We start from the raw sequence: 17,638 nt of genomic DNA on the forward strand, positions 1-17,638 counted from the left end.
GATTTGAAAATTACAGTGAATATACTTTTTGAACTTCATTTTCTTAAATTTTCTTTTACAATGAATTAAGCTTTCTTCTTTATAGGCTATATCAAGGAAAAGTAAGCTTCCTTTGTAAAACATCTCCTTTTCATAAAATTCTGTTGTGAAGGATCTTGCCTGCAGACATCCCATTTAAGCACCCACAAAAAGGGCAGGGCCCCAGAAATGTTATTTCACTAGGTTTTCATTTGATGAAAATGCCAGGATTCCAGAGGTTTAACACAAAATTGCTTGATAATAAATCCAGTCAGTTTAAAAAGAATTTAGATGCAGCTCTGCTGTGATGGAAATAGTTAAAGAAGACAAATCACTTGACTTTGATAGATATGGCCTGAGAAGATGATCAAGCAGAAACATGACAGAAACTGGAAGAACAGGGACCACCACAATGAACTCTGTTGGAATACACTGTAGAAGGAGGACTCACTGGATATTCATAAGTTTAACATTTAGGAAGCTGTCACAGACATGGGTTTGAATGCTACCATGAAGATTAGAGATTATTCCAATGGCTCAATTTTTAGAACCCCACAATTAATTCTCTACTAGAAAATTTATTAATTAAAAAAGGATTGCTAAAAAGTAAAAGTTGTCTAAAATCTAGAGGTTCTATTGAAGAGAATGGAGCAGCTCTAGTCAGGCTACATGTATAGATTTATCAATAGTATGTGGTCTGAAAATAATGAGTCCAAAATGGAAATAGAAATGGAAACCAAATTAATAACCACCCTTCACTCCCATGTAGCATCAGATACCTACATTTTAAACACCTTTTCAACTCTAAAGTAAAACCACCATGTCACTGAGGCTAAAATTCAGAACTTTCCTGGCACATGAACAGAGTTAAAGGATACCCATTGTGCCTTCAGAAAATAAGCCTAAAAGTCTAGCAACCAAAAGTCCTGATGAATAAATCTCTTCAGGAGATGCAGAACCCCTGGAGCATCCTAAAGCTTTACAGTCTCCAAGGAGAGAGGTGTTAATAGCTGCAAGAGACTTGAAACTAACTGTGCAACTAGGTTTTAGTTTAAATTTTTCTTTTCCCAGAAAGTATACTAAAAAAGAGGTTATTCAGTTTCAAGGAATATGAGTCAAATTATAAAATATTAACAGTTTCTCCTCAAGAGGTTTAGTGTAAGAATTCCAAACCCTATCTAGTAGCTTACAATCTCCCCTTCCTCCCAAGTCATATTATGCAGAACTGTCCCTCTGTTCTGAGGAATATCTAATCAGATTAACAAATCTTTATGAAAAGAAAAAAAAGATTCATAGAGTAGCAGTGCAAATAGATTTAAAAGAAAAATTATTTTAATGATAGTCATACCTAAAGATGAAAGAATCTTTACCTCGCTACTTACCTAGCTTCCAAAATAGAACTTATCAAAGAACCACATTATTTCTCAGATTATTTTAAAGTGTCAACTAACCAAGGGACAGATTTTAAAATGTATCTCTTAGATGATCTTACACAAATGTTAAATCTCCATTTATTCCTTCCTACTCATTAACAAGTCTTTATATATTCTCCTTGACACAGAATTAGATGATCTGATAATTACTTTAGAAACGAAATAATTTAAAATTGATAAAACATTTCATTGATCTACAGTTATTCCAAAGAAAAGGCAACAGACTGAAGTGCTGATTTTCTCCAAGAAAAATCTGACTACTGGTAAATCTTTCATCTCATGTGACTATGTTATATATTTAATTCACAACTCAAGAATACAAAGTACTAATATTTGACATTTAACAGAAAAGGGTGGTGGAGAGTTTGTCCATCATTATCAGTGATTCATAATCACAATGTGCCACTGGATTACTCATGTAATTATCTAGCCTCCTTTAAAGTGATGCCTCATAATCCCAGTAGGGGTAAAATTGGTCATAAAAAAGTTCTTGTAATCAGCGGTTTGAGTTATGAAACCTTTATGAGGGGCAAAGATTCAAGGCTTCAAGTGTCACCATCACGATGGGTAAAAATTTGGGGAGACCATGGGTGAATTTTTTGGAGAAGACAGTAGAGGAGTATTGCCCTTTAGTTACATTTGCAATATCTCACTGAAGACTATGAAACAGTTTATTTTGATTTAACAAATAGTGACTAAAGTCTCTTAACTCTTAGTTGCTTGAACTTACTTTTTTCCTTGGGAACCAAGATAAAACAGTTAGGAGGAGGATCCATGAGCACAAGGAAGAATTAAAAACAAGATAATCTCATCCCTATTTCCCATATTCCAGAGAAATAAATTATTTGATGAAGATCTAGTTTTAAAACTATACATATATGTATGTATATATACATATATATATATGAGTCAGATGACTCATTCTGGGGCATGAGGAAAGTTAGGGATGGAACTGGATAAAATCAGCGTTTCATCAGACGTCTTCTACTCTAGCATACATAGTAGAAGGGAAAGACATGATTTGACCTGAAGTATATCAGATTGTATGTAAAATGTGATCATCTTTTAAGAAACATAAACAATTCCAATGTGAATTTCCATGTTCTTAATCAGTCATTTGAATCTGGAAAACTCTGGTAACAGTTTTAACAAGAAAATCATTTTATATGCAATGACATGACATTTAAAGAATAGTTCAGGCTTAGAAATCCAAACCCATGATTACAGAGATGCTTTAATTATTTTTTGTATCTCTCCCCAAGAATTTTCATAGTAATAAAAACATTCACAAAGTTTTCGTTTTACAATATTATTAGAAAATACATAGTACCAAAAATATTTAACTGAAGAGTACACATCATTCTATGGATCTATTCACAATATAATTTCATATGGTTGGTAAGCTACAATTTCAGAATTAGAAGGGATCTCTAGGCCATGTAAAGTTCAGTTCCCACCTAAGAAAGAATCCTCTCTACAACATCCCTTAAAAGTGGTTATGCTGCCTCTGTGTTAACACTTTCAGTGAGAGAGTGACAAGGAAAAAACAGACTCAATATTCAAAGAGAAAATAAGGGAGTTGGGCAGAAAAGCATATTGCATGACAACAAAGGTGAGACCCAAAGAAAAATGAACAATGGATCCATGCTAACATGGAGCGAAGTCTCTGGTGGAACATCATGGGCTCTGTCCTTGGCCCAGATTTGTTCATCACTTTTATCAATGACTTCTTAGAGGAAGGCATAAATGGCACATCTAATTTGCAGACATGAATCTGGAAGTGATAGGCTGGATGATAGAGAAGGAAACCAAAAAGACTGGCAAGAATGCTGATGAAAAGCTGATGAAACTGAAGAAGGAAAAAAAGCCCTGCATTTGGTTAAATAAATCAACTGTATAAATAAATGATTGGGGAAGATGTAGTTAGAAAGTAATTTATATGAAAAAAAGCTTACAGGTTAGTTGATTCCAAATTCACCATGAGTCAGAAATGTAATATGACAGTTAGAAATGATATGACAGTCAGATAATGCAAACTTATGCTATATTATTAGAAGCATATTCACAACAGGAAGGGAACTCACTTTTTTTTTTGGAGGGGGGAAGGCAGGGCAATTGGGGTTAAGTGACTTGCCCAAGGTTACACATTTAGTAAGTGTGTCAACTGTATGAGGCCTGATTTGAACTCAGGTTCTCCTGACTCCAGGGCCAGAGAAGTCACTTCTGCTGCAGTATACCTGGTCAGACAACATTTCCAGTACCATGTCTGATTGTGGGTGTCACATTTTAGAAGAAAGTTTGACAAGATGAAATGTACCCAGAAAAGGGTGATGAGCATAATGAAAGGAAACCATGCCATAAGAGTATCTGCAGAAGGAACTATGGATATTTAGCCTGGAAAGGAGAACACTTTAGGAGGACTTGACAATTGTCTCCAAATATCTGAGGGTTTATTATATGGAGGAGAAATTAGGTTTGTTCTGCTTGACCCCAGAGGGCAGAACTAGAATGAAAGGTAGAATTCACAATGAAGAAAATTTCAGTTTAATATAAAAAAAATTTCTAATAGTTAGAGCTATCCAAAGATGAAACAAACCTGGCTCACTAAGCAATGAGTTCCTCATCACTGTAGGTCTTCAAGCAAAAGTTGGCTAAGCATTTGTAGATGTGATTCATGTTTTGGGTTGGAGCTATTACAAATGATGTCTGAGGTATCTTCCAATCATGAAGTTCTATTAGAACAGCCTTTCCCACATTGCTCCTAAAATTTGAGTATTTTCTAGACATTTAAAAACCTATAAGGTACATATATCAAACAAACTTCAGTTTAACTGAATAAAAATTTACCAATGACATAAAATAAAAAAGTTAAACAATGCTTACTTTCTCTAAATGCTTGACAGTAGCCAAGGAAAGATAACAAGAAGAAGAGGGCACCCAGGAGGTCAGCTCTACCAACGATACCAGCAACCTTAAAAAGAGAGAAAAAAGATTTTCATAAAAATATACATTTAAAAGTCTAATCTTAGGAAACTCATAAATATAATTACTAGGAAACATGAAGCAAAAGGCCTGCTATAGCAGGGATGTTCTGATAAATTGTTCCATCTTATGGTAGTATCTTACAATCATTTGGAGTTTCGACTTTTAGTGATAAGATTTGATTTATCTGCTTTCAGACGAAAATAGGCTTTCCATGAACCTAATGAAAATACTTTGAAGTGTTTAAATATTGAGGAAGCCAATTTGTCTACCATTTACCAAACAAACACACTGGTGGCACTATTGATATCCTCTAACATAAATCTTGAATAAGAAAGTTCATGGTAAATGACAAATATTTCAAAAATAAAATTTAATGAGAAAAATAAACAGTGAGAAATAGACCTGAAGAACTATGAGGTGATTATAAAGTTTTCCTTAAAGAAGTCATAGAGAAGTAATGATAGAAATGCAAATCTAATGTCACCTCTAAATTACTTAAGAAGAAGAATAAAACTTGGAGCAGTTTTTACTCCTCAGATCAAAGCCACTCACGGGGTTGAAAGTAGAAACTTTCAGAAGTATTTGGTAAATACTAGGCAAAGAAATAAAACCCCAAATCTTCTACTCCAACACTCCTCCAGGTATTTTATCATCCAGTGGCCTCTATTCTTAGCCAAGCTACTTTCTCTTTCCTTAGCTAAATGATACAGAAGAAATTTTATATGTGTACAGGGATGCCACAAAACACTATTTCACCCAATATGGTTGCATAATATTATTATCATAGTACACTCATCCCACCCACCACTGTCTCATTGTTTCTTTGCCCCACACCTCTCAGAATGTTGTAAAGGTGGCACTATAACATGATATACTGGCCACCCACTTACAACACTGTATATACAGAACTACCTTCTGTAACATCATCAAAAATTGTGTTTTCATGGAGCCAATTAATGATGTTAAGGCAGGACATGTTTGCATTTCCATCACAGTCTCTGCAAGACAGATTATCTAATTAGTTCTTTCCAAATGACCCATGGTAATTCATGATAGTCTATTTGGAAATACAAGTTTTAGTTCAATGAGACTTGAATAATTGGCATATTCTACTTTCCCAATATTTCAAATAACAAAGCTTTTATTGACATTATCAAGTTTTGACTCGTTAATCAATGGGGATAGTAAAACTAAGATTAATTCAATTTTTCAAGAGACTAAAACATAAGATATAATGCATTGTTAGCAGAAAGCTTAGGAATTGGACAATGACATTAAAGTTACACTGAAAACGAAGAAAATGTCCACAACTATTACATATTCACATCCCAACAAAAAGTTTTGAAAATCAATGCTTGAAACAATCCTTTAAAGGTAGTATTTATATCTGAGCCTATTTAAGCAGAACATATATACTTTGGATGGAAATTCTTTTAAGGGCAACATACATGCCTCAATTTGCACCATCTAATTTGATAAGAAACATTAAAACCTAGAATGTAATGAAGGAGAAAGAAAAGGGTTAGTAGAGTGAAATTAGGTATGAATTGCTCCCCCTCCCCCAATACAATTACTTTGAATGAACACATATGCAAAGTGATTAAACCTTGTCCAAGCTAAATGTGGACGCATAATTTTTACTTGGTGGTCAGGTCTAGACACTAAAGCTTATCTTTTTTCGGAGAAAATATTTGCAAAATGTTATCCCTTATCCTTTAAGCAAGATAATATTTCACTATGATTTGAAATGCACTATGGTATTATTGGAAGAGCACAGAAACTTTGAAAAAGGTCCATAGGATCTACTACTTTCTGTTAGTTATATGAAAAAAACCTTACAGGTTAGTTGACTGCTAACTCTTGATCTGTATAGAGTTCCAGTAGGTCCTGCCCCTGAAAACACAATGAACCCCTATTGAGAATAGAATGTTTCATTCTTTCTTTGTCTTTGTAGTACTTCCAATGCTCAGCACATAGTAGCGACTTTAATAGATACTTGTTGATTGATTGATGATAGAAAGCTTAGTTAATCTCTGCAATGAGGTTAGGGGGACAGGACAGCTGGGTCTCAGTTGAGCAGCTCCACCTATGGATCTCCAGTCTAACATCAGCAAATTGTTGCAGGGCCTTATAGAAATAGCCCGAGGCACAAATGGTTGACCCACTTAAGAATCTCCTTCCCCTCCTCTTCCTTGACCTTCCTTTTCCCTTCTTCCAACTAGTTCCATCACAATAATTCCTTGCATTTTGGCACATACTTGAAAGGTCCATCGTTTCATTTGATGGAGCACTCCTATTAATAGAAATCACAGCCATTAAATACTTTAGTAAGTAGTCTTTGTGAGTTGCTGTGGCTGAAAAAATTCATGACCTCTCTACATTTAGCTAGGCTGATCTTGAGACAGAGAACATACAGTCCATCACTAGTGCCCTACTTGAAGCTATTCCAGATCAGTCAGATCTGCTTGTGGTTGTGCTCTGCTGGCACAGCCTTGAGACTACAAAGTCACTCCCATACCAGCAAGACTCATCAAAGCTGCGTAATTGGGAAATTAAAAAAATAAGACTTATATGCCAATTGAATATTTTTAAAAGTACTAACTTGCATTTATTTTGCCAATGGGAGTTTGTGGGTAAGAGCAGATCAGTAAAACTTTCAACAGTTTGATAAACTTTAAGTTCTCTTTTAGAGACACATCATTCACCGAAAAATCTTTCTGTGAAAATATTTTTAGTCTTAATATACCAACTTATTTCAAACTCAGCAAATCCAGAATGAAGCCAATCTACTCTTGTATTCCCATACTAAGTGTAAACAGCATACTGTAAGCAGTATGATAAACATATATCCAAATCACTGTTCTCCTCATACCAGGCCAGCTGAAGAATAATTTTCAATCTGGCAACATCGTGTCCTAAAGCTCCTAATCCATGAAAATGGTGTGACCAATGGCTGAAGAAAACAATGCTGCCTAATAGAGGCTGGCCCTGGAAAAATCCTTAAGAAGCTATCTTTCCATCTGCTTTCTTGGGTGGCCCTAACTTTGCTCATTTAAAAAAAAATCCATTTGAATTGGGAGTGGGGCAGGGAGATTTAAAAAAAGGGAAACAAGTAGCTTTGGAGGTTGAGCACTGTTAAGCTATGGCAGCAAAACAGTTCCTTTTCATAGAAGCTTGCTCTAAACAGCTACAGCACGTGGCTACAGTGTGACAAAGACGGTATGGGAATAAGTATTCCTTATATAATAAGATAACAATAAAGAGCTTAGCTCTTTACAGCTTACCATGCCTGGCACATGGTAAGTGCTACATAAGTGTTAGCTATTATTATTTTTATTAACAGATCATTATCGAGTAATTAGTATGTGCAAGACATTGTAGTAGGTATTATGATTGATGCTGAGGTCTTTAAGAAACCTTCCAGGCTGAACCAAGGTACATATAACCATTTCTCTCTTGTAGCTAGGATTACCCCAAAGTTTGCTCTAATGCTGCAGAATGCTTACCTAACAGCTTTAGTATATTCCCCAGGATTGTGGAATACTTGGGGACATTGTCAGTGTTTAGCAGGTCCCAAATGGTATCTCTAGTCACACTTAACAACTGGAAAAAGCTCTCTGTCAAAAGACCAGGGTACCTCTCACACTTAACTAGCTATGTAAGCTTGGGCAAATGACTTTACCTCTCTGACCCTCAGTTATCCCAACTATAAAATAAGGCTAATAACATTTATATTACCCCCTTCACAGAGTTATTGGTGAGGAAGAGTGCTTAAACCATAAAACCTGTCAACGTATAAATAAGACATTATTAAAATCAGAATTCCACCAGTTAGTTCTTCAATGCTTCATTTAATTTCTGATGTTTTAAGGTTACAGTTTTGTGATTATAAGTGAATTAGATTAGAATCAAAGCATTATATTTGTTCATTAGGGATGAAAGCTTGGTGTAGCAGACAAGACAACGGATTGCTTTTTTGCCTGGGCTTTGCCACTAGCAAGATGTGATGCCTTGGGTTTTTTTCATCAGTGAGATGAAGGGACTGATTTCAGAATTGTGAAGTTTGAAGGGACCTCAAAATCAGAGTGTATCTAGTCCAAATACATATATAAACAGGAATTCTTTCTACATCAATCCTGACAAGTGGTCACTGAGACTCTGCTTGGATACCTCCAAGTATAGAAAACTGGGGAACCTACCACCTGTCACGGCAACTTATTCTGCACTGAGACAATGTGAATGGTTATAAAACCTTTCCTTAGATCAAGCAGGTGGAATTCCTCTCCATCTCAACTTCCCCTCATTACACTTAGTTCTGCTCTCCAGGGTCAAACAAACAAGCCTAAGCCCTTATACGCTTAAAGAGAGTTATTGTTTCTTCTCCATGAGTTTTTTCTTCACCAGACTAAAAATTTCCAGTTACTTTAAACCTCATATGACATAGCCTGGAATCCTCTCTAACCATCCTGGTTGCCCACCTAAATTCCCTGTTAGCCCTAAAGCTCTATAATCTTTCTTGGAGAACCTATGTCCAAGACCTTTGAGTTTCAATTTTGCAGTTTAGGCAACAGAGACAAGCCATAATGAGACATATTTTGTGAGTATGTATGTGTGTGTGTGTGTGTGTAATATATATATATATATAATATATATATATGCAAAAACCTGTATATAGAGAGAAAAAGAAAGGAAGGAAGGAGGAAGAAAGAAGGAAAGAAAGAAGGGAAGGAAGGAAAAAAAGAAAGGAAGGAAGGAAGAATATGCTTAAGTCTAAAGTTTCAAAGCAGTTTTTAGCCTGTGGAGTCCTGAACTTTTCTGAATTTTCTAATGCAAAAAAGCTTTTAAATAATAAACAGATCCGATCAGACACGGATTGCTTCTTTAATCAAAGCTCATTTTTTCTATCATAGACTGTATCCCTAAAAGAAATTCTATTAAATGCTTATAAATTTATTGAAAGGTATTAAATTCATTGTATTGTACTCAGGAAGTAATCAAGCTGAATACAGAATAGAATTTTAAAAGAAGCAGAAATATTACACTCTTCATGCTGAGTACCAATGGGGGTAGAGAAAAGTAAAATTAAGATGCTGGAGTCAATGATCACTAAATTTCAAGGAGGATTCAGAAGTCATATAGCCCCCAAATGTACCTGACAAGAGTCTCTCAGGCTATTGGTCTAAGCAATATTTTTCAAAGATTTACATAGAGTTTTCCATAATTTTTTACCAAGTCATATATGTGCAAATGGAAACTTCACTCCTGTCCCCAGCTACCTTATCCTGAATAGCGCTGGCTAATACAGTTGGTGCCAAATACATTTGGCAACAGTTGAATCAGCATTGTAGAACTCACTAGAAAGCAGCACTATAAACCAGTGACATCCTGTGCCCAGTGAGCTAATGTAGAGACAGGATTGCTGAGAAAGTGTTACTCAGGAAATACTCAAGCATGAGCAATGGTATGCCTGTCCCCAAACAGGCTATTCCAAAACATGCCCTCACATGTTGTAGTCAAGTGCAGCACAAAAGGGCACAGTCAAAGGCTAAAAAATATTGTCATAATAACTTTTAATTTTTTCTTTTTTAATCAAATAAAGTATTAAATAAATTATAATTTATTTTAACATTAAATTTTTTAAAATGTTGAGCTCCCAGTTTCTCTCCCTCCCTACAGCCTTCCACCATCCATTGAGAAGGCAAGCAGTATTACATCAATTATACATGTGAAGTCATGTAACACATTTCCATATTAGTCATGTTGTCAAAAAAACCACAAGAAAAATAAAATGAAAAAAGTATTCTTCAAATCTGAACTCAGATGTCACCAGTTCTCTCTCTCTCTCTCTCTCTCTCTCTCTCTCTCTCTCTGGATGTGGATAGCATTTTTCTTCATGGGTTCTTTGGAATTTTCTTGGATCATTGTATTGATCAAAGTAGCTAAGTCACAGCTGCTCATCATAACAATATTACTGTTACAGTGTACAATGTTCTGTTGGTTCAGCTCACTTCACTTTGCATCAGTTCACATTAGTCTTCTTAAGCTTTTCTGAACCTAACTTCCTCATCATATAGTTAAATAGTATTATATAATAATCATACACCACAACTTGTTCAGCCATTCCCCAATTTATGGGGAACTCCTCAATTTCCAATTCTTTGCCACCACAAAAAGAACTGCTATAAATATTTTTGCAAATATAGGTCCTAGGAAAAGTCCTTTTTCTTTGATCTCTTTGGGATACAAACCTAGTAATGGTATTGCTAGGTAAAAGAGTAAGCACAGTTTTATACCACTTTGGGCATTATACCACATTTGGGAATTTTAGTTTCAACCATTTTTTGCCCCTTTTCCTGAGGGCTGGATTTAGAATTCTAATCCTAATGCTAGCAATACGACCTTATGAAAATTACTTTTTTGGGGACTTCAGTTTCTCCATCTGTAAGAAGAGAGGATTGAACTACTAGATTATGACCAAAAAACCTTCCTGTTCTGAAATGCTGATGTCAGTCATAATACCATGCCAGTGTAGAACAATGGCAAACAGTAACTGGTGCCTATAGTTGCAGTTGAGTGAGTTTTTTACAGTACATTTGTTTTCAAAAGTATGCTGCCTTCTAATATTATATCACAGTCATTTCTGGGGAGAGAAAGAAACCTCCTCCCCTTCTTTATGGAACTCTCTCTTAAAACTAAGAAAAACAACTGAGTGAAGAATTCTGGATACGATAACTGTATCTGACAACATATGTAACATTTTGCCTATGTGTATCTCTGAGGATTTCCAAGCCATGAGAAGTGAAGTATGCTTCATTATTTATTCTCCAGAACCAGCACTGGTTTTTCAGTTATCCAAGCTTGGCTTTCTTTTTAGTGATTTTTGTTCAGTTTCACTGAGGAAGTCATTGTATATAATCTTCTTTTGATCCTGCTCATTTCACTCTGAATCAGTTCATCCAAGTCTTCTTATGTTTCTGAATGTCTCATATTCATTTTTTCTCTGCTTCTTAGAATCCTGTTGTTGCTGTTGTTCAATTACTCAGTCATGCCCGGCTCTTTGTGACCCCATGGACCATACGATCCATGAGGCTTGGCAAAGATATTGGAGTGGTTTGTCATTTCTTAACAAGGACAGGCATTGAGAATACCTCCAGTTGAGTGAAGCTCCCTTGGCTATATTGCCCATTGTTTTCTACCAGCCAAATACCAAGATTCCTACAGCTCCTCTGTAATCCTTGTATTATATTTCATGCATTTAAAAACATTATTCTGGGAAGGGGTCCATAGATTTCAGGATTGTTCTAGGGATCCAGGACATAAGGATGGTGAAAAGCTCCTTGCTCTAGGATTGCCACTGCACTGAGTGCTTTAAAAATAAGACAGCTGGGGAGTAAAATGCTTTACGCAGTCACCAAGTCATCTTTAACCTATAGTTAAAATCTAGATAGTCTCAGTTGCTCTGATGAGGTGACGGCAAATTATGCTGCCAGACAACACCAGGCCCAATTAACTTTGGTAATTAACCTATCAAGGAAAGCAGGGAGAAAAGAGAAATGCATTCTTTCTATATCTCTGATTCATGGTGGTGCAAGCAGAGTAATACGAATAACAGCGTGGTATTGTTCATTCGTTTCAGTTGTGTCCAATTCTTCATGGCCTCATTTAGTGTTTTCTTGGCAAAAAAACAAAAACAAAAACAAAAAAAAAACTGGTGTGGTTTGCCATTAACTTCTCCAGCTCAATCTGTGCAGATGAGGAAACTAAGGCAAACAAGGTTAAATGACTTGCCTAGGATCACACAGCTAGTACATGTCTGAGGCCATATTTGAACTTGGGAATACGAGTCTCCCTGACTCCAGGTCTAGCACTCATATTCCACTGTGCCACCTAGCTGTCCCATAATGGCATATATAAAAATATAAAATGAAATATATACTTCACAAACAAATATATACTAAATATGCCTATAGATACATATTTCTAGGTAGATAGGAAGAAAGAAAGGAAGGAAGGAAGGAAGGAAGGAAGGAAGGAAGGAAAAATAAACAAAGAAAGAATATGACCTGAAACTTGAAGACCTAGGTTTGAGTCCTACTTAATACACTTAATAACTGTGCTGTTCTTGACAACTTCTTGCTGTTGTTCAGTCGATTCAGTCATGTCTGTGCACCATAGCATGCCAATACTATCCATGGGATTTGCTTGGCAAAGACACTGGAGTGGTTGGCCATTTCCTTCTCTAGTGGATTAAGACAGAGATTAAGCAACTTGCCTAGCGTCATACAGCTAATGAGGCCAAATATGAACTCAGGTCTTCCTGACTCCAGGCCCAGAGCTCTATCCACTGAGCCATCAAGCTGCCTCCTAATAGTTATGGGACCTTGGACAAATAATTTAACTTTACAGGTCTTTAGTTCCCTCATATGTAAAATGCGGACAATAATGCAAACACTATTATGATATGATATGATATAAAATACTATCATAAAGGGTTGTTTTAAGTAGCAAATGACATTCTATCAAAAGCTATTTTTAACAATAAGGTACAATGTACATGTTAAGAACTCCACATTACTGTGTGTGGAAATTCACATCACTACAAGTAGCGCTGCTAAATGAGCTAAGCGGATAGTATTAACAATGTTTTGAAATTCTTCTTAGCCTTACTTTTCATTTATGTGCTAGCAAGAGATTTTAAATACTTACTAGATACATTTCCTGAGATGGCAGAGCGCTCTACCCATAATTTTAGAAACACAGAAGGACCATTTTATGAAAGTGGATAGAAATACGTAAATAGCTGAGCTCTTATAACTTCCTTTACGAAAGCAGCGATAGGTAAGTACTTACACACTCTGTATGCACTGGATGTACGGCAAAAAATAATGCGGCTAAAAGGGACGATTTGGGAGCCAGGTTTAATCTCCTTCCTTTACTGGTATATTGTAGACCACCAAATAATATTGAGAAGACATCAACCATTAGGACGGAAATGCTACAATGCAGGAGGATGTTGACGATATGAAAACTCTCTGGGTAGAAACCTCCAGACAAATAGTAGTTAATCCTGCAGCAAACAAAGAATGTTCAGGTTAAATTCAAGAAAGCATGTGTACAAAGATGCCGAGACAATTCAAAGGAAAATGGTTGCAAGTAAAAATATTAAAAAAGAAATACTTTGTGAATTTGGGGATAAAATACTTCAAAAATAAACAAATCTGTCAATTCAAAGAACAAATAAAGTATGAACATAATTAGTTGCACAGGAGAAATGGAAGGAAAGGGCAAATATAAAGGTGGAAAAGACAGAAAACTAGGTGCTCTAAGAGAGCAGGTTAAAACATAAAGATGATACCAGGAAAATTAAATTGAGGGTTTAATCAAGGAAATATACCAATTTATGAAATACTACTTATAAACATTTAGAGGGAAGAGATACTGGTATTCTGTGTGTGTATACATGTGGATTGCATAAACTGCGTCCCCCCCAAAGTGTGCAAATTGGTTTTTTTGTAAATTGAAACATTTTTCCAAATGGCTCACATTTTTCTGACATTTTAATTTCCAATTGATCTTTAATTTTCAATTACTCAAAACTTTAGTTTTATGTTTCTCTATTAAGTAGCAAATGATATGTAAACACACAGATGCACTAAAAATTTAGAATAACTTCTGTGAAGTGAATAATCTTATTGTAGTGAAGATAATGCTGCTTGTACTTTGTCAGTGAGGCAGCTAGATAGCTCAGGAGAAAGAGTGCTGGGCCTGGAATCAGGAAGACCTGAGTTCAAACCCAGTCTCAGACACTTACTCCTGGGTAAGTCCCTTAACCTCTGTTTGCCTTGGCAAACCATTCCAGTATCTTCACCAAAAAAAAACAAAAAACAAAAAAACCAAAAAAAAAACCCAACCCATGGACAGTACTGGTGTCATGAAGAGTTGGAGATAACTGAACAACAATGCTTCATCAAGGGTTTGCCTGTTTGGTGGGGGAATTTTGTATTATTTTTTACAGCTAGCACATCTAAACTTCATATCATGTGGAACTATAAATAGAATGATGATTCAAAGACTGCCTAAATATATATACTATTGATGTTTTTATGACCTGTAGGTCAAATGCTGTGTGTTCCAAGTGTCTGAAAAACAGCTGTTCCAGAACTCTATTAATACGTTAATGTTCTCTCAACAGAGAAGCCAATACTCCAACTAGTTTATCATTACAGGAACTGACATGAATCAGCATTCATTCATTTAATGACTATTTTAAAAATACTGACGTGAAAAATACCACACAAATTATCTCATAGCATGAAAGTAAACTTGAAACAACCAGTCAGCACTGAGTTTCAGCATGGCTTACCTGAAAGTGAGGACAGTGAGTGGCCGATAAGACTTGTGACTGGTGTTGCTGCTTAGTTTACTACCCCAGAAGTCATGATGCCAAAGGTCACCAATTGGAGTTTCTGCTCGGAGGTCCTACAAAAAATTAAAAGAAAAAAACAAACCCAAAATATATCACAGAATGTTCCAGATTGGTCTATCAAAAGGAAGATAAGGTTGGCATACCCAAGGCAGTTACAGCATGAAGAGCAATTGCTCAATCAATAGATACCTGCAAATACTTGTTAACAGATTTAACAGTAGTGTTATCAATAGCCAAAACCAACATGCACTTTTGAAAATAAGCCATTTTAGGAAACTGATTAAAGCTTTTACTGGCTCTTTTCATGGTAGCAAATATATGTTAATTGATGTACCCATCAATTGAGGCATGGCTGAACAAATTTTGGTTTATTAACATAATGGAATATAATAACACTTTAAGAAATGACAAATATTAAGAATTCAAAGAAATCTGGAGTCGTATATGAATGAACATGGAGAGAATAAAGTAGAATCAAGAGAATAAACACCATGATCACTTAGTAAAGGGGAAAAAACACTACATCTCAGAATTCATATTAATTCAATGTTAATCAGACAATTCCAAATGGCTGGTGGAGAAATATATTTCCTTCCTCTTGACAGAGAAGCAGTAGGCTACAAATGCAAAAACTGCATCCACTGTTAGTATGGTTGCTGTGTTAGTTTTGCCTATCTGCTTTCTTCATAAAAAAGAAGATTCGATGGGAGAGGAAGGTTATTGAGAGGTGACAATGATGTTTCAAAAAAGCATCAATAAAACATTAAAAAGAAAAGAAGCCCAATTCATTTTGCAATATGCCATTCAGTAACCATAAGACATTACAATAATTAAACAGTAATGCCCCTTCATACCTGACATATTCCCTTTGTGCATAGAATACTTAGAGATTTCAGAGGGAATGTTGAATACAGCAAAAGATACAGAAAAGGGAATCAGAATCTGACCCATCATATTTTTTTATCCCATCCTCAACAGATATAAGTAAGGATTTGCTGCATCCTTCTTATTACACAGCATCTGGAAAATGCAATGTATTAGGACAGAAACTTAGCACTTCTGAACGCTTGTAAAAAAAATGTGTCTGGCTTTTCTGTCCACATATTATATATAAAGTACAATGAAAACAATCTGCTGCTTTTCTAACCCCAGAGCAGGGAAACCACACTAGACAACAGAGGCAAAAACAGAGAATGGCAAACTAGTGATGAAAAATTAATGAACCCTTGGGGAAGATTACTTAATTATAAGTTATTGATCACATCACTAAATATAACAACTAAGAATTTACTCTGGAAAAAAAATCAGACTTAAATACACAGATCTTTAAGGATAGGATCATGGGGTTTGAAACTGGGTAGAATCTTGGAGTAGGGATCATCTTCAGACCCCACATTTTACAGATGATGAAACTGAGACCCAAGGAGACTCAGTGACTTGTTCAAGCCATATACCTTGGCAGATGCAGGATTCAAACCCAGATTATCTATACATATCCAGTGCTCTATTACAACATGCTGTCCTAATAATCTAAGCAATGAATAGTTATCACTTAATTAAGAAAACTGACTTTCCCCACAGAAATTATATTATGACATTTTTAAGAAGCATGTGATGGTGAACTATATATACTCAGTGTAAAAACATAAAAACAAAAAAATGGCCTAGATAAGCTGAATGGATTAGTGGATTAATGATTATTAATATTTATATCATTAATGATTAATATTGGACGCAATATATATGATTATATTATAATTATTAACATTTATATTACTAATTATTAATAAGAAAATTAATGAAACATAATGGAAAGAATATAGTGTAGAGTTAAAAGAACTATAGTCTACCACTCCAGAGCATGGATATCTTACTAGGCAGTTCAGTCAAATTTTCTGTGCCTCAGTTTCTGAGCCTATCTTAAATGTTAACGAAAGATATTAAGATACTATAAAATTGTAGTCCTCAAGAAGATACGAGTAAAAAAAGACACATAGAAGTGTTTTATATTTATCTATATATAGATTGACAAGTATGCATGACCAAAAAGACATGAAAAATACAACAAAATCTTGGAAATATTCCTATATCAAATAAGATCTTTGCTTTCTAGATAGAAAGAAAATAATGTTGCTTGCTGGCAACTTTAACCTGTCTAGGACTTTACTTATTTTTTTGCTTCTTTTTTTTTTTCATGACAAAGAAGTGCTCTCATTCAGAAATTCTGCTACAACAGACAGCTCTCTAGTGAGCTGGACCATCAATGAAATAAGTACTCTGACCCAGGAAAAGAGGTATGCAAATAATTTAGTGTTCTAAGGCTGAGTCACAGCCCTGGTTCCCTTGTTTCCTATTCAATTAATAAAGCAATTTATTTAAATCACATGCATTATAATAATCTAAGGTTCATTTACCAAAAACATTTCACTAAAACAACTGCAATTCTCTATGTGAGTAAACTACTTCTCTTGAGGGCAGCATGTTTTCTTTAAAGTCTCTTCATTACTGATTGTTCAGTAGAACCAATTATGAAAAGGAAAAAAAAAAAGCTCTCCACAGAATTTGTAGAAATTATTTTTTTAAAAAATCACAAAGTTTAAAACCCACATTTCATTCATTAATAACCCCAAATTTCACAATACTTTAAAGTTTCCTATGTAAGCCCTCGTATTACAAATATAGAATGAGAATTCTTTCAAGTAATCTGAAGTTCAAATATTCTAAAGTGATTCTTATAAATCAGCTAATAATAATAATACTAAAAACAGCAACTAGT

General features: G+C 35.1%; 1 protein-coding gene across 2 annotated transcripts in view; it reads right to left on the reverse strand.

Moving 5' to 3' along the window:
• Positions 1-17,638, reverse strand: part of TMTC4 (transmembrane O-mannosyltransferase targeting cadherins 4) — an 84,399-nt gene that overhangs the window by 47,271 nt on the left and 19,490 nt on the right. For both annotated transcript variants that reach the window (XM_036753352.1, XM_036753354.1), the window contains exons 3-5: positions 14,800-14,915; positions 13,287-13,503; positions 4,335-4,422 (exon numbers count right to left, since the gene is read on the reverse strand). In XM_036753352.1, the coding sequence (XP_036609247.1) occupies positions 4,335-4,422; positions 13,287-13,503; positions 14,800-14,915 (421 nt within the window). The remainder of the gene's footprint in view (positions 1-4,334; positions 4,423-13,286; positions 13,504-14,799; positions 14,916-17,638) is intronic.

Source organism: Trichosurus vulpecula, chromosome 4 (genome assembly GCF_011100635.1).
Source record: "Trichosurus vulpecula isolate mTriVul1 chromosome 4, mTriVul1.pri, whole genome shotgun sequence".
Lineage (NCBI taxonomy): Eukaryota > Metazoa > Chordata > Mammalia > Diprotodontia > Phalangeridae > Trichosurus > Trichosurus vulpecula.